General features: G+C 45.8%; 2 protein-coding genes and 2 long non-coding RNA genes across 4 annotated transcripts; 1 reads left to right on the forward strand and 3 right to left on the reverse strand.

Moving 5' to 3' along the window:
• Window positions 1-57: 57 nt before the first annotated feature.
• Window positions 58-6,858, reverse strand: LOC117850745 (protein argonaute 4B). The gene is made up of 23 exons (XM_034732605.2): window positions 6,632-6,858; window positions 5,113-5,378; window positions 4,803-5,008; window positions 4,486-4,710; window positions 4,233-4,369; window positions 4,037-4,134; window positions 3,839-3,936; window positions 3,412-3,574; window positions 3,202-3,318; window positions 2,989-3,096; window positions 2,823-2,885; window positions 2,622-2,735; window positions 2,391-2,556; window positions 2,194-2,306; window positions 1,979-2,116; window positions 1,699-1,826; window positions 1,481-1,546; window positions 1,295-1,358; window positions 1,069-1,180; window positions 898-971; window positions 690-784; window positions 566-597; window positions 58-477 (listed from the first exon to the last, which is right to left on the reverse strand). Exons 2-23 carry the CDS (start codon window positions 5,350-5,352, stop codon window positions 302-304), a joined length of 2,733 nt encoding a protein of 910 aa, XP_034588496.1. The 5' UTR covers window positions 5,353-5,378; window positions 6,632-6,858; the 3' UTR covers window positions 58-301.
• Window positions 6,859-8,774: 1,916 nt separating this feature from the next.
• On the reverse strand, window positions 8,775-11,609 carry LOC117847590 (putative RING-H2 finger protein ATL12). The gene has a single exon (XM_072292634.1). It carries the CDS (start codon window positions 10,388-10,390, stop codon window positions 9,071-9,073), a length of 1,320 nt encoding a protein of 439 aa, XP_072148735.1. The 5' UTR covers window positions 10,391-11,609; the 3' UTR covers window positions 8,775-9,070.
• Window positions 11,610-12,251: 642 nt separating this feature from the next.
• LOC140222344 (uncharacterized) lies at window positions 12,252-14,751 on the reverse strand. The gene is made up of 3 exons (XR_011897730.1): window positions 14,554-14,751; window positions 13,575-13,652; window positions 12,252-12,540 (listed from the first exon to the last, which is right to left on the reverse strand). It is a non-coding gene; the product is annotated as an uncharacterized lncRNA (long non-coding RNA).
• Window positions 14,752-14,813: 62 nt separating this feature from the next.
• On the forward strand, window positions 14,814-17,756 carry LOC117847721 (uncharacterized). Its single transcript, XR_004638689.2, has 3 exons — window positions 14,814-15,029; window positions 15,881-16,075; window positions 17,476-17,756. It is a non-coding gene; the product is annotated as an uncharacterized lncRNA (long non-coding RNA).
• Window positions 17,757-24,801: the final 7,045 nt, after the last annotated feature.

Here is a 24,801-nt window from a genome sequence, read left to right on the forward strand (position 1 = left end):
TAAAGCTCTGAAATAGACCCCCAAAAAAACATGCGGGAGCATTTGCAACACATGACATGGTCCATAAGAGTGCTTAGCTTCAACCAAAGAGCTGACTTGAAGAGTCATAGCAACATGATCCATCCACATCTGGATCGACAAATCGCGTCCATGGTGATGGCGCAACAAAACGACTGGTTCGACAGACCTCCAGATTCAGCAGCTAAGTAGGTTCAGCAAGCCTTCAGGTTCCAAGTTGGCTGCTACACTAGACATATACATACATACCACCACTCTTTCACTATCCAGACCGACGAGCACATCAGCAGAAGAACATGGAGCTCCTGACTTTCTCGTGCAGGCGTGGCAGCTCTGGCACAGGAACACTGCCCACCGAGGTATGCCCTCCCTGGCTGGAGGACGCATCTGACATCTCCTCAAATTTCAGGAACGTGCCGACCTGGGCTGCAGCGAGATGGGCATAGCAGATTGGAGCAACTGCAAACAGACACACCCCCGTCATTTACTGTTTACTGTGCTGGAAATCATGCTTTAGCAAAAACTAAACTGGGATCGTGTGACCTACCTACTGAGATGGCCGTTGTGCTCCTTTGATACCTGAAAGGTGGGGCACAGCAACAGTATAAGCAAGGGGGCTATAGCCAGAAATTAGTCACAGTGAAATGCAGCTACCACAGTTCCCTACTTACACATAAGAGAGCGAATGAACAAACTCCTGCATTTCATCAGCAGAGAAGCCTATCTCATCGTGCAGAACATGATAATGTGTGGGCCTTGATGTTCCCTGGTACAGACAAGCAAATAGCCAATGTTTAGTGCCTAGACAATCTTGGATTCAGAGATAACTTGCAACAATTAGCTCTAGACAATTTCATACAGGAATCAGAGACGACTTACAATCGCCCCAGCATGTGCACACATGTAGAAGTCAAAGTTCCTAGGATGGCAGACCGCACTGTCCACTACAGTACCTGCAAAACGACACATTAATTGGTACCATATCTCACAGGGGACTGCCCACTCAGATGTAAATGGTAGGACACTTTATAAATAGGTTATAAATGTTGCCTGGAGGAACATTATCTGGAGATCCAGTCTGGAAAAACTTGGTATGATGATTTTTCTGAGCAACAATCACTGTGAACTTGGGTGACCACTTCTCATCGAGAAACTTGCATGCCTGCATTGATTAAACAGATGTGCAATCAGGAGTATTTACCTAGCACCAATGAGTACATGAGTTGGTGGCAAACTAAGCAAACGTGCAAAGGATAAATCGAAACAAATGCATTACCTCAATGATCTGATCAAGCTCAATATTTATGACTTGGGTAAACTGGCTCTCACTAACTCCATCCCTAAAACCAGCAAATGGTTATGATCCATTCCAGCAAAGAATGCACTTTCACAGTAACCTTTTTTAGAGTTTCCTCAACAAGATTTTGTGATATCAGGAAATAGTAATTCCAGAACTTCAAACCTGAAAATAATAACGTGGTCTGGTTTTCGCTTCCCAGAGCTAGTGTAGAAGTCAATCAGCGATTCCCTGGAAGTCCGAGGTATGAAGATAAACAAGGATATTCAAAAGGCACCGTGCAATATATATATATATATATATATATATATATATATATATATATATATATATATATATATATATATATAATCACACACACACAGAGTGAAGATCTCTCTTACCGAATGAGGCCATCATCTTCAGTTCCCCGTGGCTTAAACAAGGATGACATCATTTCTAGCCTGGGGGATTGCGTGTGCACCGATGCTCTATATTTAGAGATACGAGGCCACTGACGAGAGCTAACCACCTAAACAAAGTTCGAAGTTATGCCTATGACTGATTAACATAGAACCATTTCCTAAATTTACCAAATCCTTCAGACCCCATGTGAGCGGAGCAGAACTGTAGAGTTAGAAGTTGTTCGAGAAAAACTGTAGGGTTAAAGTGCATCCATCTTACCGCAGCAATCGAAGGTCTATCAGATTGTCCAGGATGCCCATGAGACACATCCATGCCCAAGATGATGGTGGGTACTTTTGACACATGAGGTATTGCAAGAGATGTTTCAATTTGCAGCAACGAATTCATACCACCAAGCTGGTTAGCAACAGGGGAAAGGGGTTATAGATTAGTGAAATAATACAGTGCAAAAGAAGATAAATCATGCCAAAAACCTTTGCATTAATCTTCATCAGCAAATTAAGCAGGTATGGATCATTGACTCTTGTTGGAGCTAGACATTGTGTGACAATACCAAATTCAGCAAGGCACTTTCTCTTCCAAGGACCTGGTTGAAACCAAAAGGTATAATTCTTGCAAAGGTACGATAATTATATGGAAGGGTAACAATGGTAACCAGAAATAAACCAACCATAGACTTCACAATTTTTCCTTTCAGGAAGAAGGCACAAGAGGAACTTAGGAGCACCAGGAAGTTTCGATTTTATCTGCTCAAACATATCATCCACTCTTCTTGACACAGGGGCGCGCCTCATAGAGGGGCTCTCTTCAAACATATGAAAAGGCTGGTCCATTTGCTGCCAAAAAAATAAGGTGAGCAACAGAAATTTGTGACAGAATTTGTGTGAAAGCTAAAACATACAATTCCCTTTGCAGATGCATTTCTGATCAGATCATGGATAAGTTTCCCAATATCACAACGTGCAGAGAAATTAACAACCGCCCACTTATCCACAGAGCAGGTTTCAAATAGCTTCTGAAAGGGGAATGCAAATAATTGGCAAAGCATCAGAAAATCCTTCATAATCAAAGTGCTAGAGGATACAAAAAGAAGCATGCTGACCTTATTGGTGAAATTCCACCGTCCATTTCGCGAGAAGATATCTTCACCATTGCCGGCTTTCAGCTACATGATATGAGATTAGCTTAGATGCATTTTGCTGATGCAATCATACTGGTACAATGTTTAGAACGAGAAAACACATAAGCTCAAGAGAATTGTCACCAACCTTCGGAGCTTGCAGGACCCTTCCTTCAATTTGAGTAAATTTTGGAGCAACTGAAATGCCACAAGACCTCAGCATGGGGTCGGAATCGTAATTACTGCGTTGCAGTGCCTAGCATTTAGGGTAATCATAAAATGTCAGTTATTACAGTCAGAGAAATCAAGGCCATGCAGTTATATATGTTTGCAGCATGCTAAAATCAAGATAGCAACTCACATCATTAAGGGCTGTCATCCTTTCTTCAGGCTTCTGTCTAGACTTCTCAACAAGGGAGGTCCTTTGTAGTGTAGATAAAGCTTTGGTGTATCTTTGTAATGGAATAAGATGGCACAGCTAGTAACAGAGCACAAAAAACATGGCGTACAACATATTTTTAGTAAATAACAAAGAGATTTAAGGATGTACACAAGCAAAACTGAAACAAACCTCGATCGGAAAATATGTTGGGCGCTTTGCTTTCCCCGCATTTATACAGGGAAAGTCACCAGAATACCGCAGTTCAATTCCTTTCTTCATATAGTAGTCATAGACGGTTATTTCAATAGTATCACCATCTCCATTGCTGCCATCCCTCAGCTTTAGAGGAAATCTAGTTGCATATACCAATGAGAAATCAATTAATAAATGACAGTAATATTCACCGAGCAAACATGAATTACAAAACATGCTGAAAGCACAAGAATAACTCAGCAAAATAGTAAGCTAAGCATTGATATTGGAACAGAATTAATAACAGCATATCTGCTGAACAAAAGTCAAAAAATGATCTGAAACAAGCTTAATGCACTAGGGAACTTGTTTCAAGTAAAGCAATGATAAGAATGAACAGGATGGTAAGAAAATATGTGCTCACGTCTGTTCATTGCAATTCCTCTCACTCAGACCAAAAATCTTGAATTCTGCATTCCCATGAATTGTTTTAATCCTCAAGTTCTTGAGAGCACGCTTGGCCTATATTGAGTATGCATCCATCCAAAATAGAGTTATCAAAATAATATGTCAATGCATTAGTATGATCATTCAAGCGGTTTCATACAAAAATTTAACTTACCTTTTGCCAATCAATTTTGTTAGGATGATCAATTTTCTGGTTAGAAAGAAGAAAATCAATAACAGGGCCTGGCTTCACAATCATTGTTGTTGAAACATCTGCGAGTTTCAGAAAATAAGCTAACATGAGCTGAAAGGTCAAATGTAAGCACTACACGATAGCGGTTGCATGGTACTGGTGCAGGATGAGTACGTACCAATGTTTAGGGAAAGCCCACTCTGTGTGCCACGGAAGCTTGAATGAAATCCACGACAACCCACCACACCACCACCCAAGTCAACAAAGTTAGAAGGGTTGTTGTGGAAAAATGATTGCCTCACTATAAGACAGCCCCTGCATGTAGTAAGAAAAATTAACCGCCGCAATGATGAATGGCATATAAAAGCCTGACCCCAAAGGAGATACTTAAATCTAGGTATAATCATCCATGAAGATACATAGTTACATACTGTTTTGCAGAATGCTGCCTCAGTATGATATCAAGAACACGAAGAGCCTCCAGGGAGTTCTCTGATTCTTCGCCTCGAATGACTTGAACAATAGCACTCATAGGAATTTTTGCTGCATAAGTTAATTCAACTTTCAAAGTCTTCGGCTGGTATGACCTCCTCACTCTCTTCCTGTCACCACCTCCAGGACTGTCATTACCTCCAGGGCTCCCATTGGCAGCAGTCCTACAACCACAACAATTTAAACAATTTATGGTAATACAAATTACAATTCTGCAGCATAAATAGCAAGTAGTAGATCGAAGAATAAAACTAACTTTCCAGTAGCTGCATCCTCCAAAACTACAGTGAACTCATTGTTTTTTTGTGGAAGAGCGCCAACTGTAAACAGGCTCTTTTCTCCATCATATGCGAAGTCCTTGTTAGAAAGCTCAGAGTGATATGTCTGCTGCAGTTTATCAATCACCTTTCTGCCTATCCCTTTCCCGTCAACAGGTCGATCATCTTCATACTTCAAATTCACCTATTCAATCGAACGAGACAATCAATTCAGCCAAGGGATACACAATACAAGCAAGGGTCTGCAACAATAAATTTGAGTGGGGTGAACTTGGCCAGCAGACATACATGATAGTGAAAGAAAAAGTCTTCAGTACTCTTCACCGAAACTTTAAAGTGATTTGAATAGAGCTGGATTGACTGCCCTTTTCTTCCTATACCAGGCCTGACCATTGGTACTCTCTTAGGCTTCACTGGCTTGTTTGGTGGCAATTCTCCCACAACATCTTCAGCTTTAATCGGCACCACATCTGGTGGCACCGGAGGGGGTGGTGGCAACTCATCGGCCTCACCATCATGAGAACCCATTTTCAGATAAATACAAGCAGCACTCTCTGCAAGGAAACAAGGGTAACAATGATTCCATGTTAGGGAAGGTAACGAGCACTAAAATGAATCTGGTATCGATGCAACAGCAGCATTTAATCACAAAGTGTCATCTATAACTCAGCATCTAGCCCTACCATCTTCAACACTACATGCTCCGCGTTTTTTTTTGTTTACTTCTTTATCAGGCAAAATTCAGATAAGATGAGCCAATGTAGCAAATTGGAAGACAGGAAGAGCTATGACTCTATGTCCAACTCATGAACTTAACTCCATAGCTGTGGCTCTTATGTCCAACTCCAAATTCTTTTACCAACTCCGGAAGTTAAACTTCCACTTCATCAGCACTAGACTCGTTTCTCAGCTCTTGTGCATGTTAGCTAATGCAGAATTTCGTTTTACTTGTTCCATATGACCTCCTTAAGTAGTAAGGACACATTTGGGACACAAAATAAATCTCTACTGAAACCTCTCTTGTACAATCTATCATACGAGCCATTAACCTTGTCTAACCACGGGCCTTTGGCGGCAGCATTATACTGTGGAGAACACAAGGACTGAGGAGTGACCACAGTGTAGAAGAAGCGCAGAACTTTATTAAAAACACGTGACTGTAGTTGACTGTCAGATCATAGGGGAGAGGAGAAACTGCGCAGTAGTGTTGACTTGAAGAATCACAAACGTCAATGGAAAGACGAAATGCAATATTTTGTTGAAACAACGTTTCAGGTATATAAGAGAGAAAAGGACAAGCCTTTGGTGTAGTGTAGTTGACCATTTAACAGATTGGCTCCATGATAAGAAATGACCTTTTCCAAAAAAAAAAGAAATGGAAAACGAAAAGAAATGGGCCCCTTTTATTGTTTTGGAGAAAGTACCTACCAGCAGCGCATCGCGCTCTTTTATGTTTTTTTGTTAAAAAGGAAAAAAAGGCAAAGCGATGCAGGAAACCCCTGTGTGACAACCGCAAAAGCAAACCAAAAGAAACGAAACCCCCAAAACTCCAAAGCCGGCTCGTCTCTTCTATTTGAAGATAAGAAAAACGAAAACAAATCTGCGAATACGAGAAAAGGTCCCGAAAACCCTAGGAAACCATGGGCTGCATCTAAAGAAAGGGAAATGAATGGGGGTTCCTAGGGAGCTAGGGTTACGCACATTGCAGATTTTCCGAACCTCATGGACAAGAAATCAATCGCACGGCATCCAAGCGGAGTGATAGGGGAGAAAAGGGTTCAGGGCGCATTTCATTGCCTTCGCTTACCAAAACAAGAGCAGCAGGGGGGAGCGGGCGGGGCGAGGCCTCCGAAGTCTGCTGCTCCTAAAGAGGAGAAGGGAGTGGGGTGGAGTGGAGCGGTCTCACTCCTCGCAGAGTCGCAGCAGTCCCCGGCGCATCGACGCCCCCTCCCCACCGCCCTGCCGCTGCTTAAATGAGGCGACCAGGCAGGCGCTCCTCGATCGGCGCGGCGGCTCCTCTGTCCCCTCCTCTTCCTCGGCCTCTCCTCCGCTCCGGCCCATCGTCTGTCCTTCGTTCGACGCGCCACCTGGCGGCGACGTGCTCGGGCGCGGTGGACCGGGCCTGACCGTCTCGGGACGTGTGGAATGCCGCCGGGCGATGCGGCCCAACAATGGAGCGTGCTCGCGCCTGCTTGCGGCCCAACCACGTACGATTAAAAAAGAACAACCATGCGCATGAGCCCTTCCAAGAGACTAGTTCAGCAAATCTTGCAACAAAACCACAATAGGTGAGTGGTGGTGACTCATCGTAGGTGGGCGACTACTAGTGAAAAAAATAGTAATACTTTGTTTCTTAAAAATAATTTTATAAAAACGTAAATACCCATTCTAAGTTTAGAACTCAAACTGAGCGAGAACGTTTGTTAGCACTCGCCATCGCGCATTTTACTACTGTTCTTTGTGAAAGTTTCATGTGTATCTCCATTATTCAATTTTGTCTTACAGCCTATACAGGCAGTAGCGATTTACGATCAACACTCGCCGCGTGCAGATGAGGCTGCGGTGAGTACACGAAGAGCAGGTAGCTGCTTAGAGCCAGCCACGTCCCACGTCCTCCGTCCATGGCGACAAAGGATGGCAACAACAGGAGAGTCGTATGCCTCAGAATCGAGCCAAACGAAAACACGACGCAGCTAGCTAGGCTTAGTTTTTGTCCAGTCGCAAGCTCAGGCTGGATGGATCGAGTTAATCTTTGGTGACTTGTCAGCCTGGCATTCGACGCCCATCTCGTCCTCACCTCCCCTGAGAGCTCCTGTACCTTGGTACGTGGTATCATTTAACAGCCGTGCGGTCGGATTAGCTATGCCTATGCGCATAGCTATTAGGATATGCCGTCGATTTGGACGGGCAGGTAGACGCATCTGCGGGGCCTGCCCGCCCTATGGTACATACAAGATGGAGTAGCTGGTAGAGTCAACGGGGCAGTTGTGCTTTGCTATTGCCACATCACGATAGAAGAATGAAAGGGCTTTGCCAAGCTCACCGTGCATTTTTTTTTCTCCCTTTAGTTTTCGACGATATAATGATATACTCTGCTGGCTGACCTAAGGTTGGCAATTGTAATGATAGTTGTGCTTTGCTAGTTACATTAGAATAGAATGAAAGGGCTTTGCTAAGACTGACAGTATAATGATAGCTTGCTAGCTCGATCGCAACTGGCCTCGTCGTTTTATTTGTCAATCAGCCGGAGGAGGCTAAGACTGTAATAATGAATGGTTAGATGTAAAAATTCAATTTTCTAACAAAAAACTAATTAACTATACATCACGCATAATCAGGCTGCTTCAGCTCACTCTAATTCAATAACGTGCAGCCCTTCTTGAACAAGTTAGTTGCATTGGGCTGCCTAATGTGGCACTATTATTTCGTATGGTATTGGTAGCGGGTAGCCGCCCAAGCTCGCTCTGAACTTCAGAACCCACAGTAGTATTATTGTTAATACTATAATAGTCAATTATGCTAATGAACGAACAGACCAACTGGAAATGGAATCATCAATAGTATACTACTACTCCCAGCAGCTAACATTGTACTCCCCTGGCTGCTCCATTATCGTGTTCCATCTGCCTTCCGCTTTCTTTATCTCCGTGTGCTAGCAGCCAAGCACTACCTGAGAGCTACATTCCCATTACACTACATTACACTTGGCCATGTTACTATAGAATTCCATCCTGTTTTTGTCTACGCGCATGTTGAGACTTGAGAGCAATGTATAAGGCATCCGTGCACATCGATCTCCATGTGCGTCGTCAGCTAGCTCTGCATTATTACCCACCGCACGCATTTGGCCGGAGCGCCGAGAAGCATGACGGGATGATACTTAGGATAATCCCAACCAGCTGAATCATGCATGACGCAATAAGTAGAGATGGTACTTAGGCTAATCCCAATGTGCACGACGCTGTACTTTACCATGCCATTAGTCATGTAAAAAAAAAACTACAACTCTCGCATGATGCATACTATTATGATGCTGTTCCTCAAGATCCACTTACTCAACTAGACCCGGCGCATGCATGATGTGGCACGACGACGCATGTACAGTAGGTGTAAAAATTTTGGAAATCGGCTGACCCGGCTCCATAATTCACTTTTGACTTGTCCTCTTCGGTTGATCTCGACTGTTTGTTTGTTTACACTTTTCTCCCATCCAAAAATTCAATGCATTCCGTCGATTCGATTCTATTCACACATGCGCCGCCGCGGCGACGTGGACACCCGCCGCTCCCGGCTCCCCCTCCTCCCCCCTGGCGCGGCCGGCGAACCACCGCGCCGTCCGCCGCGCGATCGGCAGCCACCGCCGGTTCTCCTCCTCCGACAGCCGCTCCCTCGCCGCGCCGCGCAGCCGGGGCAGGCTCACGATCTCCGACATGGACCGCACCCCGGAGGATATCATCCTCGCCGCAGCCGGCACGGCGGCGTCGACCGCCGCGGAGCTGCTGCACCGCCCGCCGCCTGATCGACCGTCCACCAGCAGCCGCTTCCTCTCCGTCTCCCCTGTCGTCGTCGGCACGGCACCGTACGCCTCCTCCTCCCCTGCTGCTGATAGTGATAGCTTGGCTTCGTTGTACTCCGGGGAATAATCCGGGAAGGAGAAGCGGCCGCTGGACATGGAGCGCAGCATCTCGGTGTCGAGGGCGATGAGGTCGGCGGAGTTGAGCTCGCTCCACCGGCTCTTGAACACCACGTCCGACACGATGATGCGGTGCTTGTGCCTGTCCAGCTCCGGCGACGGCGGCGCCCTCGCCGACGCCGCCTCCTCGTCCGCCTGCTGCTTCGGGCCGGCGCCTCCCGCGGCGAACCTCGCGGACGGCACGCGCTCCACGAAGATGTCGAGGAGGTCGCGCCCGCTCCCCGCGTCGGCGTCGCCGTCGAAGCGGCCGGAGGACAGGCCGTGGCCGCCGAATACGATGCTGGCGCTGGAGGGGTACTTGAACCCGAGCGAGGCGTCGCCGTCATCGACGCGCGCCCGGCAGAGCGGGCAGCTGGCGTTGGATTCGAGCCAGCGGTCGACGCAGGCGAGGTGGAAGGCGTGGCGGCAGCGCGGGAGGAGGCGGAGGTGGTCGGCGTCGTCGAAGCGGGCGAGGCACACGGAGCACTCCATCCCCTGGCGCGCCCCGCGCAGCGCCGCGAACCGGAAGAAGGGCAGCGCCTCGATCACCGGCTTGGGGACGCCGGCCTGCGCCGGCGCCAGCGCGGCCGCCGCGGCGTCATTGCCTGCGGCGGCGGCGGCGGCGGTGGGGATCGCGGCGGGCAGGGGCGAGGAGGACGAGGGGTGACAGAACTTGGCGTACATGAGGAGGAGGAAGGTGAGGGAGAAGATCATGGTGAAGATGCCGACGACGATGGCCACGCTGGGGCGGAACGAGACCTTGATGCCGGCACCCGGCGTGTTATTGTTATCGGGAGCAGCCTCGGCGGTGGTCGGCTGCGCTGCGGCGGAGCACGCCGCTGCGGACAGGACGACCGCGAGGAGAGGGAGGAAGAGCTGGGGCGGCAGCGCCATGGCATGGGCGGCCGGACAAGGTAGCCACCGGCGATTCTCGAAGGCTGTACGCGCTGCTTAGGGTCTGGGAGGGGACGGCGTGGCCATGGTGGGAGCCGGTGAGAATGATCTAGCTGCAGAGGAAGACGAAAGCAGAAAGCAGAGGACGAGAGAAGACAAGGAGGAAGAAGCCCGCGCGGGCAGGGGAAGACCGAAGACTCCTTGTTTTCATGCAGCCAGTAGCGGGGGTGGGTGGGTCCCATGACATCCCTTCCAGGTGGGCCATGTTGCTTGTTTGTTGAGATAATTCCATATTTGACACTAGAGAAGTTACTCGTTCTGTGCCTTCAAAAATTTTTCGTTCCCTATTTGACACCGGGTATAACTTTATTCCTTATATATAAGACACTCTGTTAGATTTTCCATCCGGTCGCTGTTAAATGCCCTGTGAAAAGACGTTTTTGCCCCTATGGAAGCATGTGGGCTCCACCCACCCCACCAAGAATCCACACACTCTTGAAGTCTCGCACTCGCCGCTCCCGCCAGTCTCCGCATACGCCCGGCGCCCGCCGGCAGCCAAGTAGCCAACAAGCTACACCATCACGCACGCACGCCACAGTGACACGCGAGGAAACCACGACCTGCAATTACCCCAAGCAGCTCGCGCGAACCGGCAAGTAGCATCCGGAAGGGCATGGTGGCGGCACAGGAGCTCGAGGATGCAGCAGCATCTGCCAGCCTCGCGTCGCCCCGCCGAGAGAGTAGTGTCGCGCCTGACCGCCGCGGCGCTGGGCCGTGCCACACTGCCCTCCCTGCACCGCACCCCCGCTTCGTCGAGAACCGCTCCGTGATGTGCTGAGCAATTCCTATGCAAATAGAGAAAGACACGGGAGAGAGAAAGCACATGAAAGAGGAAGAACAAATGAAACAAGAGCCAGGCATCGAGTAGAGAAAGAGATAGGATCATACAGAGGAGATAGGACCGTACAGAGTAGAGAAACTAGCACGCGCGGCGGCGAGTCCGCCACGGAGCGCAATGCCCGCCTGCCCTACCGCCGCAGGCGCCGCACCAGCCGTGTGAGCTCGAGCCCGCACCCGTCGCCGCTGCCACAACACTGGCGGCCGGGCGCCGGCGCAGCCCCAGCCGCGCCGCCGAGCCGGCACAGCGGCGAAACCGCGGCGCCCGGCCCTTCCTCCATCGCCGCTTTCTTGCTTGGTGCGGTGTGTGCGTGGGCGTGGTAGTGTGGCGTGCACGCGTGGTGGTGCAGCTTGTTGGCTACTTGGCTACCGGCGGGCGCCGGGCGTATGCGGAGACCGGTGGGAGTGGCGAGTGGAGTCGGGACTTTGGGAGGGTGTGGATTCTTGGTGGGTGGGTGGGACCCACATTTTTTCATAGGGGCAAAATCGTCTTTTCACAGGGTATTTAACGGTGATCAGATGAAAAATCTAAAAGAGTGTCGTATAAGGAACCAAAGCTATACCCGGTATCAAATAGGAAACGAAAAAAATTTGAAGGTTAGGAAAGGAACGAGTAACTTTTTCTAGTGTATAGGAAATTATCTCTTGTTTATTTTTGTGCTGTTAGATTCTTGCTCTTCGTTTCATTCCCCGTGCGCTGTACCTCAACGTCAGCTTCACCTGCTCCATGCTGACTTTGCAATGGGTCATGATGCTAATCATCATGCGCTTGAAATAGAGCTCATGTCAATCGACGATCTCAGCCGTTATATCTCCATCCGATGGACCGATGCTCGTTATTGTTCCGATATTGCGAGGAACCTCCAAATTAAACCCATTTAATTAATTGACCAACTCAATTAAACTCAATTAAAGGAGAATAATTCCGATCGTTCTTAAGATGTATCATGAGCAATGCCCAGGATTTAAACACCTCACAAGCACAAGTATTTAACATCATCACAACATAAGCATATCCATACATAGTTCATCACATTACATAAAATGGTTCAAGTTCACATACATAAGTTTATAGAGTTTTGCAGCAGAAAGTTCTATCATTGCTCTCATCATACGCTACAACACAACACAAAATAAGAAGGTTAACACTATATGCCGATAGTGCCCTTCCTATAGCCATGGCCATCACTTCTTACCCGCACCTCCGTCCGCGGGGTAGAAGTACCCAAAGATAGCCTCCGGCTGCGGATCACCTGCAACAACTTAACGGCGGCACCGTGAGTAAAAAAGGTACTTAGCAAGACTTATCCAAATATGGCTATATACTTGCCCAACTCTCAAGAAGAATACATTTGGTTAAGTAGCAAGGAGTGGCATAGGTGATTAATTTGCATAAAAGCATCTAAATTTTGATCAAGTTATAATAAGCAAAATACATAACATTATATGATCTCTAAGTCAAGCATCAAATAATTGCAATAAGTAAATGTAATCATGAACATGAGTTCAATTTTTCATGAACTCCATTCGATAACTCTACTATGAAAGCGGGGTATCAAGAGCTTGCTCAATGACCGAGAGCGCAGCTATTGCAATAGATTATACCCATGCAGGGGTGTACAACTTTTCCCACACGAGACGCAAGACCGACCATACCCCAGTCGAGGATAAGTGTTGATTCATACCCCCGACCATTCGCATACCCACACCCGACTATGAGCGAACGGCCGAAAGTGTATAGGTGCACCGGACACGGCCGATCACACCTCATCCCACTCCGCGCCGAATCCGATCAAGGCAAAGTGCGACTTATGCTACTCGGCTTGCCATTCCTATATTAAGCATGTGGTTTGCATGTAAAAAGTGCTCAAGAACTCAGCAACAAAGTCGTGGTACTTAATCAACTCAAACAAGTCTAAGTCAAGTGATGTCCAATCTCAATATGACCCGACCATACTTGCTCAAGTTCGATTTTCATCTTTAATAGCTGCTCAAGTTTTAATCCATTCATGGCTACTCAAGTATTAATTAAGCAAGCAACCTATAACTCGCGAGTGGTGGTGACCTTGCCACCTCTCGACTTCTACTGAAGCTAAGCATGTATAAGCAATTAATTTCGTGACACCTACACAAGCATACTTACCTAGAAGAGTTGTTCTAATTCAAGGATGGATAATGCATTAAGTAGGAGCTAAGCAACAAATACATAAATAGTAACTTATGCGCATATAAGACACATATACATCATTGATCCAAAATAGGGTTAAAAGGATGCTTAGTTGCCTGCCTTGGTTCACAAAGGAGGCATTGTCGGCAACGGGCTCCAGCTCGAGCTCACCCACCTCTTGCTCCGACGTCTCGGTCTCTACACGAATGAAATGGTGCATAATTAACAACAATGCTCGAAGATGGTGCAAATGATGTATGAGATGCATGGAAAAGAAGGTTCAAAGCATATATTACGTGATAGAACACTTAAATCCTACACAAAATAAGGATATATTCACGTTTCCCCTCAAAGGCAGAATTGTAAATAACTCGTCAAGTTGCCGAAAATGGTATTGCCGATGATTCCGGCGACCGATTGCAGTGGGGTTTGATCTAAAGCTTCCTTAGATGATGGGAATTCAGTTTAGATGATGGGAATTCAGATTAGATGATGGTGGACGCAGAAAAGGAGCAGCCTAGGGTTAAAGGCTTCGACACCACTCTCATGCTGGTCTCCTGGACGATATGGAAGGAGCAGAACAACAGGACTTTTGCCAGGAGATAGGAACAATCGCCTCAACAACTCCTCGCCGTGATACAGGAGGAAGTAGCAAACTGGTTTGCTGCAGGAGCACGATGCCTGGCGATGGCTGGCTGGAACTTCGGAGCAGATGTTTCATAGCACCTAGGTGAACAATTTGGAGTTGCTAGCTGATAGGTGGAGTGTATGTTTAATAATGTAATAATTATCAACTCAAATCCGTGTACGTGCGCCCGGTGAATGACCCGCGTGGTAACTAAACATCTATTTTTTCCTCTTAATTGAATGATACACGGCTCTCCTGCGTATTCTAGAAAAAAAGTCATAGCAACGACATGCACGGAGGTTTGGACGAAATGCAATATCAATGAAGTCAAGCTCCCGTGGAAGGTTAATGAAGGAGCTTCCAATGAAGAAGAGAGGAGGGGGAAAATCATAGGGGAGCCTCACTTAGGATGGGGAAGGACGATGCAGAAAGTTACAAGTTGGAGTAGAGCGGCGGTGAAGGAGATCGGACCTTAACTTTGATTCACGGGAGTTGGGAAGAAGAACGCGAATAACAGCTGCAGCTTGATCCTTGTCTTGGGGAGATGGAGCGTGACGTGGGGGAGGAGGAGGAGCTCGTCCTCGGCCTGGCTATGGGGCACGGCCAGGGGCGCCTGCTCCCAGGCGACGACAGAGCGGGAGGGAGGGGGTCACGGGGAAAAGAGGTCGGGGTGGGGGCGTGAGGGCATCCGTCACACGCGGCGAACAGTTAAAAACGGATTGGTGTACCGATATCCACCCCGCGCTTGAGGGGCATCCGCCGCCGCGCCCCAGGCCTCCTCCACCACCGCTGCACCCTGGCCTCCTCCAATCCCATGCTCGAGGCGCACCACTCATCTCCCTCGATCTCGCACCATGGGATCAGGCAGATCTCCTCCACCAACGGCCCCTGTCAGTCCAACATGCTTCCAAGAACCGACGGACGTAGATTGATTCCATCTCTTGCTGGTAAGAAAACACACTCCTATCGTGTAAATTTTTATTCCTGTGATGCAATCCAGTCCAGTTCGTTGTCTACCTCCGCATGAATGTAAAGAAATTTGTGATCTATGGTCATCTGAACTGCAGCATGACTTGCTGATCTTGGTCTGTAGTTCTCACCGTGAGATGTGTCCATCTCTTGCTCGCAAATTGTGTGTTCACATGAACCTGAACTTCATGAGATGCAAGAAATCAATATTGTTCGTGAGTTGCCAACAAAAGTCTCTTGTTGATCTCTGCACCCTCAATTCTGGCACAATACATATGTATCAGCAGTTCAGCACCACGCTCAGTCCAGCAAGATTAGCATTGTATTTTTGCTTCAATAGCATCTTGGTCTTTCTGTCTCCAAGGTGTCATGGTGGTTCCTCTATTAATTTGTACGTAGCTTTGAGACCGCAATGAAATTGATCCCTTGAATTGGAGGGCAACATACTCAAATCTAAACAAGTGAAATTTAATGTCATGTGCGTGATGGACCAATTCAATTGGAGGAAGCAAACAAATATACTTTCTTCCATGCCTGGTGATAACTTCTGAATTATTCAGTAAACATGGTGTTGGCAACAAATTCAATATTCTGACTATGCCTGGGTGTTAATTTGTTTATTTCATCCTAACTCAATTATCCCACTGTTTAATCACCTTCAGGTTTCAGGAACTATATAGTGAGTGCATTAAGATGAATTGGTTGTGTCTTACCATATCTGATTCACCTCTATACATTACGTAGATGTCAATGAATTTTATGTCGTTTTGTCTTTCTGTTGCTATGACTTGACGTTAGATTAACGTGCTTCCATCAAATATTCATAAAGGTATGCAGATCCTCATGGGCGACGAGCGTGTTCTCCCATCATGAGCTGATCGTCCAGTCACCCGTGGTCGTTCATCCAACTGACTCTCCTGTCCCAGGTCGACAGCAGCCTGCGCTCTTCCATACCGACTCACAGAGGGCAAGAACACCGACCATGCAAGCAACGAGACTACTTGACCACCCCATGCCAAACATTGTGAGTGCATCTTTTGGTCTGCCCATGCTGGTTGTGAATGACTGGAGGTGCATGGCTGACTAATGCAAAGCGTGCTTGGCTGAATAATGCAGTGCTTAGCGCTCATATAGTTAGAACAGTTACCATTCAAAATTTCTGGCCGACCAGCTTGTTGGTTGTGTCAATAATCTCAACCAATGTGTGCATACATTATCTGGTAGGCATTGTGAATTATCAGGTTGTGGTGTGGCAACGGTATGCAATGTGAGTTATCAGAAAAACAAATAGTGTCGGATAAATTGTATGTACAGATTAACATAAGGGGAAATGCCGGTATGCAGTTATCTCTGAAATGCCACTCCTGCCTGTGGTTCTGAAAATGCATTGAGGTAATTGGTATGTGGAGCTAGCCTGCATATGCAGAGCTACCCCGCTCTTGCCTCTTTCAGGTATCCAAGTTATTGTAAAACAAGCTTCTATTTTTCAGTCTGATTTGGCCGGGTGGTACATTTTAGTCTCCTCAAACTGTGGGTTTCAACTGTAAGCTTCATGCATGTGTCCTGCATCCATTTGTGCAGTTCTTGAGGTGCATTGAGCATGCATAAATTATTTTTTATTCATAAAAACAAAAACATGTTTGATTACTTCTGTCTATCTGGAATGGTGGTGCAAAGTTTTGGTCTTGGCAAGTGTTTGTGTGCCTTCCACTGTTATATGTTGGATTGGACTATATTCTTTTGAGAAATATATTGCTATCTTTTTCATATTTGTCAAATGACTATAATAAATATGTTTCTCTTGCCTCCTACAGTTCTGTGGTTTATTAAAGTTGTAGGAATATTAATCTTAGTCATGTTCTTAGGTTTAGATTCTTTCTGATTTCTAAAGAATGCAATTGTAGCTTCAAATCTTGTTAATTTACTTTATTTATTATCTATCTTGTTTGTGTAACTTTCTGATTTCTTTCCTGAATAGCTTTACATAATACATGTATTGTGTTCCAATTCCTAGCTTAAAATCTATAGCCAAACAACATCCTTTCTCTGTAAAATGAGAATGCGTGGGTTCAGCCATTCAGTTATTTTTGCGGGTGTTGTACAGACCTTTTGGAGCTCTAGCCGTTGAGGCGATCAGGAATGAGGATGTGCCTTAGGACTTAGGGTATGTGTTTCCATACTATTTTCCTCCTGAAGCGGAACGCTTCAGGTCCTGCTCCGGTGCATCCATCAAAATTACCAGTGTCCATTTGACCTATTAGAGAATGCTTGTAGATGAACTGATTTTTGGTACTTGATTCATCTACACTTTATTTCTTTTCCATGTTAATAGCATCTGAAATATTTTCCTTTCATTGGCAAACTATACTACTTTTTTGAAAGCATACCTTGCTCATTGAAATAACATGGATCAACTTACTGCAGATCTATTGAGGGGGATTTGGAGATGTTGTCTCAAGCAGAAAAGAAGGAAGTGAGAAGTTGCTTGGACAAATTGTGCCTACATTTTGTTTGCTTTCAGGTTTAAATTTCTGATCCACAGTAGTGGTGGTAACATGTAGATCATTACCATGTAGATGTAGTTAACTCTGTATCAGGAGCTTACACCTAAAGTTGTTTGTAATTCCTAGATGTAGTTAACTCTGCATCTCCATATCATTGTTTCCACCTAAAGTTTACAAGGAAGCTTGCCACCTAAACCATCATTTCTATGTTGAGTTGCCGGCTATCATGAGATTTCCGTTGCATGTATCCTTCTAAACCAATCAGGACCATGGTCATTTGCATGAGGTCCTCTCCTTGATGTAAATTGCAAAATCCTTTAGTTTTTTCAGTTTCTGTTCTTCCATTTAAGGTTGTTGCCTCATCTATCTCCTTTGAGGAGGACACAAGGCCTGCAAGTAATATTTTCCAAATTTTTTATTATTTATGATTGCTAATAACCTTATTTCTCTACAGTATATTCTAACTAGCTAGGCACAGGCATAAGGATGAGTCATTTGTTAAAATTATTGCTTTCATTAATGCATAATTGGGATCTGCAAAATATTGGTATTTGTTCATAAATCACTTTGTATCACTCAAATTATTTGGTTGCCCTTAGTTCATGAACCATCCTCATTGGCCACTGCACTGTTAGGCCCTTACGTTCATGTATCTGCATAAAGCTTTCATGGTAACATTCTGGATATAATCTGATTGCATAAGCTCTACTTATATCTGCCTTTCTTCTATAATCTTGTTGATTTTGCAGATTAATGCTAGTTTTCAAGTTTTCATATGTTGTCAAGAAAGAAAGAATTTTCTTACATTCACAAGGCCATACCTAAATGGCTTGGTTCAGTATGTTGGTTTCATATATTGTATTAACTATGGCATGTCAATAGTGGTGCTCCCAATTATGAGCTGCCTAGCCAAATGGAGGGTGGGGCACAGAGAGAGCTACAGAGAGCATTGCCCGAACCATGAAACCATTGATTCAAGAACAATTAGAATATTTTGTGTAACTTATATACTTTTCTCTCTTCGGAACTAAGTTTAAAAGACTATTATTTAGGGCGTGCCTTTCCATTCCTACTTCTTAAATCATGCTAATTGTATTTGATATTACATTTTAAATGATCTCGCACCAAGTAAGCTCATTCTTCTAAGTCTATTAACTTGACATTGTATGATTTAGGTCCTTTTGCATGATATGATTAAATTTGATAGTTGTTTTGCCCGTAGCAACGTACGGGCATATACCTAGTTAGTTTAGAAATGTAAAAAAACACGCACACACACATTTGCTTTGAAGAGTGCTTTCATAACCTTGTAACATTTTATAAATATATTCTAAGGGGCCAAAGTCGCACATGAAAGACAGTAAAAAAAAATAGGTGCTAAATTATTTAGCTAACTGATAAGGTATTTCCAAACTCGCAGTTCGATCACTTGTGCAAATGATTCGATCTGAGGGATTGGATGGGGGGAGTTTGGGCCTAAAAAGACTACCTTGCCTACAACAGCATGTTGCTCGAAAGGGCTGGGCTGGGCTTTGAGCCCAGGCTGAAGGGCGAGTGGCACATAAATTAAGCAGGCCTCTAATTCACGAATAATCTTTACTTTGGGCCTAAATTAAGGTCTTTTAAATTAAACAGGAAAGTACTCCCTCATTAAATCTTTACCTAATTTCCACCTAATATTAAAGTGCGGTAGTTTCTTCCAGCCGTTGGGTAGTTTTGCAAAAAAGTCCTTAATTTTTTTTTAATCAACCCGTTGTCCTTGGAGTTATGAAGATTTGCAAAAAAAGTCCCTTTCTTCCTCGGCCGCGTGCATTTCAAAATTGGACAAGAACGACGATGAGATTGTGCCGAGAATCTCGAGGTGATGCTGCAGGCGAGGGCTGCTGGAGTAGGCAGATCCGGCAAAGAGGAGGCCAGGGCGACACGAGGAGGCCATCAGGCCATCAACGCTCAGGGCAAATGGATCCGGGGAAGAGAAGGCCAAGGCACCGCGGGGAGGTCAGGTGGCGCTGCGGGCGAGGAGCTCAAGTTCCGCTGGCCACACGAGGTCCTCTGGCGGGGTGAACTCCTCCAATTAGGTGAGCTCCAATGTCAGGATAAATTCCTACTGGGGGGCGAGCTCCCTGTGTCCCTCGATGGCTGCGCTTGCGTCGACGCGAACTTTTAGCGACGCGGGCTGGATAAGATAAGGCACGGGTGAAAGATTTTTTTACTGTGCAGACGGAAGGAGTTGAGGAGTGACGCAACATGTATAAAAATATAGGCATGACGCTATTAAAAGGAAAAAAATAGCACAGAGTTTCAATGGATTAACTGTGTTAAAAATTCATCTCTGGACCAAAAGAATTAGAATGGACTAATCTCCCAATCAAATACAAAGTCAGTTAGTTCAAGAAACAAATACAAAGTCAGTCAGTGCAAGAAAGTAGTGACTCTGTTATTCAATACCGATATGATAATATCTCTCTAACAACAAAGAATCGACTCATGCTAACGGTGACTTGAGGATACAACAAAGTCATTTAGAGTTTAAAAAGACAATTGTGAGGAGGTCATGTATTTTAAGTTTTATGCCATGAAATTCAAAAGCAAAGCAAGACATACTGCCACACGAGAATAGTCTCATATACCACCTATGCCTATGTGGGTCGGCCATTAGAATAAGAAATAGACTTTGCGATCGACACATGCAGAGGAGAGTTGATATGGGTCACCTGCGCGGGTTGAACAACAGGACTACGGCTTTTAGAGTATGACGCTGCACTTAGATAAGCTCATCGGGCACCAGTCTAAAAAATCTCAAAATAGAAAGCACCGTTGTAATTCGAATCAGCGACATTCAGGTTCCAAAGAAAGCTCCCCGCCACTCGAAGTAAGCTTTGTTTGTGTCTTAGGAAAACATCTGATTTTATTTGAATATCAACATGAGGATTAAATCAGCCACTCCTACTTGTCATATATGGAAATAAATATGTGGTATATATAAAGATCTTGGCTTGCAAAGTACATATCTGCACCCATACATAACATTACAACTACCTATTTAATTACCGAATAGTAGGGATCATTTTGTGGCTTGAAAAGAATAAAACATGTATGGAGAGTGAATACATGCTGGAGTAGAAAAGTTACACATGGTGATAGTAATGTCGGACACTCAATAGCGTTGTTGTAGGCTGGCCATACGCTACTCTTAGCCAACAACAGTGTTTTCTAGGTCAAATCGTAGGAGAAACATAATTCTTGCAAAATAGGTTACCTTCGTATGGTACAATATGGTTGTACCTATTTTTGTAACTAGCAACTTGTTGGTTAAATAAAAACTATATAAATGTAATGAATATTTGAATACAAGAAACAAGTTAATCAAAATTTCCTTGATTTTTCAGCAAAAGTGTAGAGATTCATTAAGTGTAACAAAAATATGGAGCTAGAACAAAAAATACCACAAGTTTTAAAAACATAACTACTCCATAGCAATGCACGAACATCTTGCTAGTAAGTGCTAAAATTAAGATATTTTAGGAATTTGGGACGAAACCAAGTTTGAAATCAATTTTATTTTACAACAAAAGTGCCAAACGCGTGTCACAGCCTCTAGGCGTCCCTTTTCCGTTCGAAACCCCAGTCAAATGAATATAGCAAAACGGTGTCTCTGGCACAAGACGGGCACAAATTACCCGCGTGCCCACTGGTAAAAACCCGGTAGGGTGAGGATACGGGTGCTATTTTATGCCCACGGGTACGGGTGCGGGTTTGAGTTTGTGTCTGCGGGTAAAAAATTAACGAGCATAAAAAATATCTTACCCGTGCTCGTAAACCCACGCCTGACATGCGAACCCCCTGTACAAGTATATAATCCATATCCTTATCCTCCTGCAGTCTACCATCTCACACGGCCGCACCCCCACTCGGCCGCTCCCGCACCCTGCCGGCCGCCCTCACCCCTCACTCCCTGCCGGCCGCTGCCGCCCTTGCTCCCTGCCGCCACCTCCCCGCCGTGGCGCCGCCACCTCTCTGCCCACCCACCTTCCCGCCGCCACCTCTCTGCCGCCCGCCGCCACCTCCGTCATTCTTACCGTCCTCTTCTTCGCCGTCGCCAGCACTGCCGAAATCTCCACCGACTCCTCCTTTCCTTTCTTGCAACGACGGCTGGGTGAGCGCCGCCATCCTTCGCCAGGCCTTCGCTGGTGATGAGCATCCACTAGGTATGACCGGCTCTTCTCTTTCCTTCGTGATGTGCAAAACCGAGCACCCCAAAGGCCGAAACCTTCAACCGCTCTCTCTTCCTCTCCTCCGTCGAGTCATGCTCGTCCAGCTGTGGTGGGTAGTGATAGATGGCCGACGACGAGGTGGGTGTTATGATTGATCTCATTTGACTCAATCCAACAATTGAGTTAGACCCCTTGACCGCGTCCTGATCGGGGACGCTCAACCGACCACTGGTCGGCAGGCCCCTGTCACACAGCGCTATAAAAGGAGAAAGGTTGGGGCCGGAGCGTGATACGAGCTCTACCGCCACCACTAACCCACCAAAGATACCCTAAGGCCCCTCCTATCATGGGCGCGCTGCAGTGACGGGAAGCGCCACCGGCCGCGTCGCCGTCATCTGGACTACACCGACCCGTACTACGTCGCCGCTCTCACGATAACTTCTTGAGTTAAGTGATTTACCCGCTAGTTGTACACCTAGAGCTCCTGTCAAGATTCTATCAATGGTATGAGAGATGTGCTACGGTGTAGATCTAGTCGGGGAAGATTAGTAACCGAATGAATTTAGAAGGAGAGGATTCAAATTAAAAGAAATCCTAAACCTAAGACAGAAAAGAAAGAAAGGGGACTTCTCACCGGATCCAACCCGGGAAGAAACTCGAGCCACCGGAGTCCCTAACCCTAATGAAAGGGGAAGAAGAAAGAAAAGAGAACCTACCGGCCGAATCTACAATCGGGAAGAGAGAGGGAAGAAAGAGGGTTAAAGGGAGTTACTAGATCCATCCGGGAAGAAGGCGTCGGAGCTCCTGTGCGCGCACCATCGGCCATCGGGCCAATGCGCCGCCACCTCGGCAGTTACGCTAGGGGCCGGCGCAGTGCCTAAGGCACCGCCACAGGACCACTCAACGGCGGTGCGCTCACCCTAGGGCGAGCGCGCGCGTCGGCGAGAGGGCCGGCGATGGCGCCGTCTCGAGCCACCGACGAAGAAGGGGGCTAGAGCCTGCCGCAGGGGGGAGCGAGCGCGCCGTCTGGCTTCGGGGTTAGCCCCGCACCAGTGGCAACCTCAGCTGCTCCTCCGCCCCAGCGATGCTCCCTAGCGGCGCTCCCTCCTGCTCGGCTCTCACGTGGCGGCGCTGGAGAAAGGAGGAACGGGAGGAGAAATGCGCTAGGGTTCGGAGGGCCAGCCGCATCCGCGGTTTTGTTCGCGCGAGATCGACACAGAGCTGTCAGATGTAATGGATGGCCAGGAGACGTCGGGCCAGATTTGGCCCAGGCAGGAGGAAACTTTGCCAGCCTAGGCCTAGGTTGTGGCCTCGGAAGGCAAGCAAGCGTCGGCGTCGGCTCAGGCTGGGCCGTTTCATGGCTCGAGCTAGAAGAGCAATAGCAAGCAGGACGGGCCACATTGGCGAAGCGGGCCAAGAGCAGCTCGGCACAGATGGGCCGCGGCCTGACGGCCGGTTGACCAGCCCAAACAGCGCGGTATGCGGGCCATCAGTGGGCCGTTTTCACCAGCAGGCTGATGGAATAGAAAGAATTGAGCCCTTTCTATTTCTTTTTTCCAACGATTTTTTTATAATTCCTGGAAATTGTTTAGTGGCTCAAATAAAATAAGTTTTGAGGAGTTTTTCCTGTGGGTAAAATCCACAAATTCAATTTAAGCTTCCGCTGTATTAAGATTGAGTTAAGTTGAATTTTGGCTTAATTTTGCCAATTTTATGTATTAAGTTGAAGTTTTTAGTCTATTTCTCTAATTAAATTGGAACCAACGGAAATATTTAATTAGAAAATAAGAATTTTTTCTGAGTATGATAATTTTATCTACTAACCAACGTTGTTGATAAAATTGTTGTACTATTAGTTTTGTTTTATCATTATTAATTCTATTTCTGCCCAATGGTGATATAGAATTGATATTGAGAAGTCTTATATTTTCATTTTTGACCAACGTTAAATTAAGGCATTTGCCAAAGAGGAAAAGTTGATTCCAACCAACGCTTGTGTTTACTCGGCCGCAATGATGGGCTATGTGAATGAAAAGGTTTGAGTTAAGCCTATTTTGGGCTAAAATGAATTCAGTTTTCTCTTACCAAAAGCTTCTGTTATTGTTAGTCCATTAATTTTCTGATTAAATTGAAACCAACGGGAAGATTTAATTAGAAAATGAAGTATAAGTGAATATTTTTGATCGTCATGTCTAAGTTTTCGTTACTATAAATAGAATATGTATTTTCAATCATTAAGATAAGAGTTGCAATAAGCAAGATGCACATCTAATTTGACCAACGTTAGATTAAACATGTGTGTTACAGAGTATTCGGATTTATTTCTGAATTTGATGTATTGAATGTTCAAGAACTTCCTATGTCCTGAGAGCTAATTCTGGTATTTATGTCCCTTATAGGGAATTATCCCGCATGGCGGGAGAAGTTTTGGCATAGTACTTGTGCTATTAAAATCCTACATAGCGGGAGAAGTTTGTGATGACTCATGTGTTTTAGTGTATCCCGCACAGCGAGAGAAGTCCAATGCTAAATCCTAAGAAGGTGGAGAGTCGATTAACTAACTCTTTGCAGTCATATGTGGGCACTCTAATTGAGTAGCTCATTCCGGAGTAATCTAGTAATGGTGGAATGCACATTTTGAATGTATAATATGGCCACTAAGATGGAGTCATTAGACGTGGATCGAAAGGAAAGGGAAAGTCTAAGGCTTGATAGGTTGAATCTATCAACTGAGCTGAGCACATCAATTAGAAAATAAACAATTCAAATCTTTCCTTGTAGTATTATTTTTGACATGAAATGAGTTTAAGGACAAAAGGAAGCCCGAACCAAAGATAAGGAAAACATGCAAGCATGACTTGCAGAAGTAATACTAATAAAGGACTTTGTTGAGTTCTTGAAGTCGGATGAGGAAAGTGTACTATCATGTGAATGAAGTACGTCATAAATGTCTTCTCATTCACAAGAGTTCTAAATAGTTTTTGAAATTATGGCAGAAAAGTTCATGTCATATTTCGAGGGGAAGAATTGCA

The sequence above is a fragment of the Setaria viridis genome, chromosome 3, assembly GCF_005286985.2.
Source record: "Setaria viridis chromosome 3, Setaria_viridis_v4.0, whole genome shotgun sequence".
NCBI lineage: Eukaryota > Viridiplantae > Streptophyta > Magnoliopsida > Poales > Poaceae > Setaria > Setaria viridis.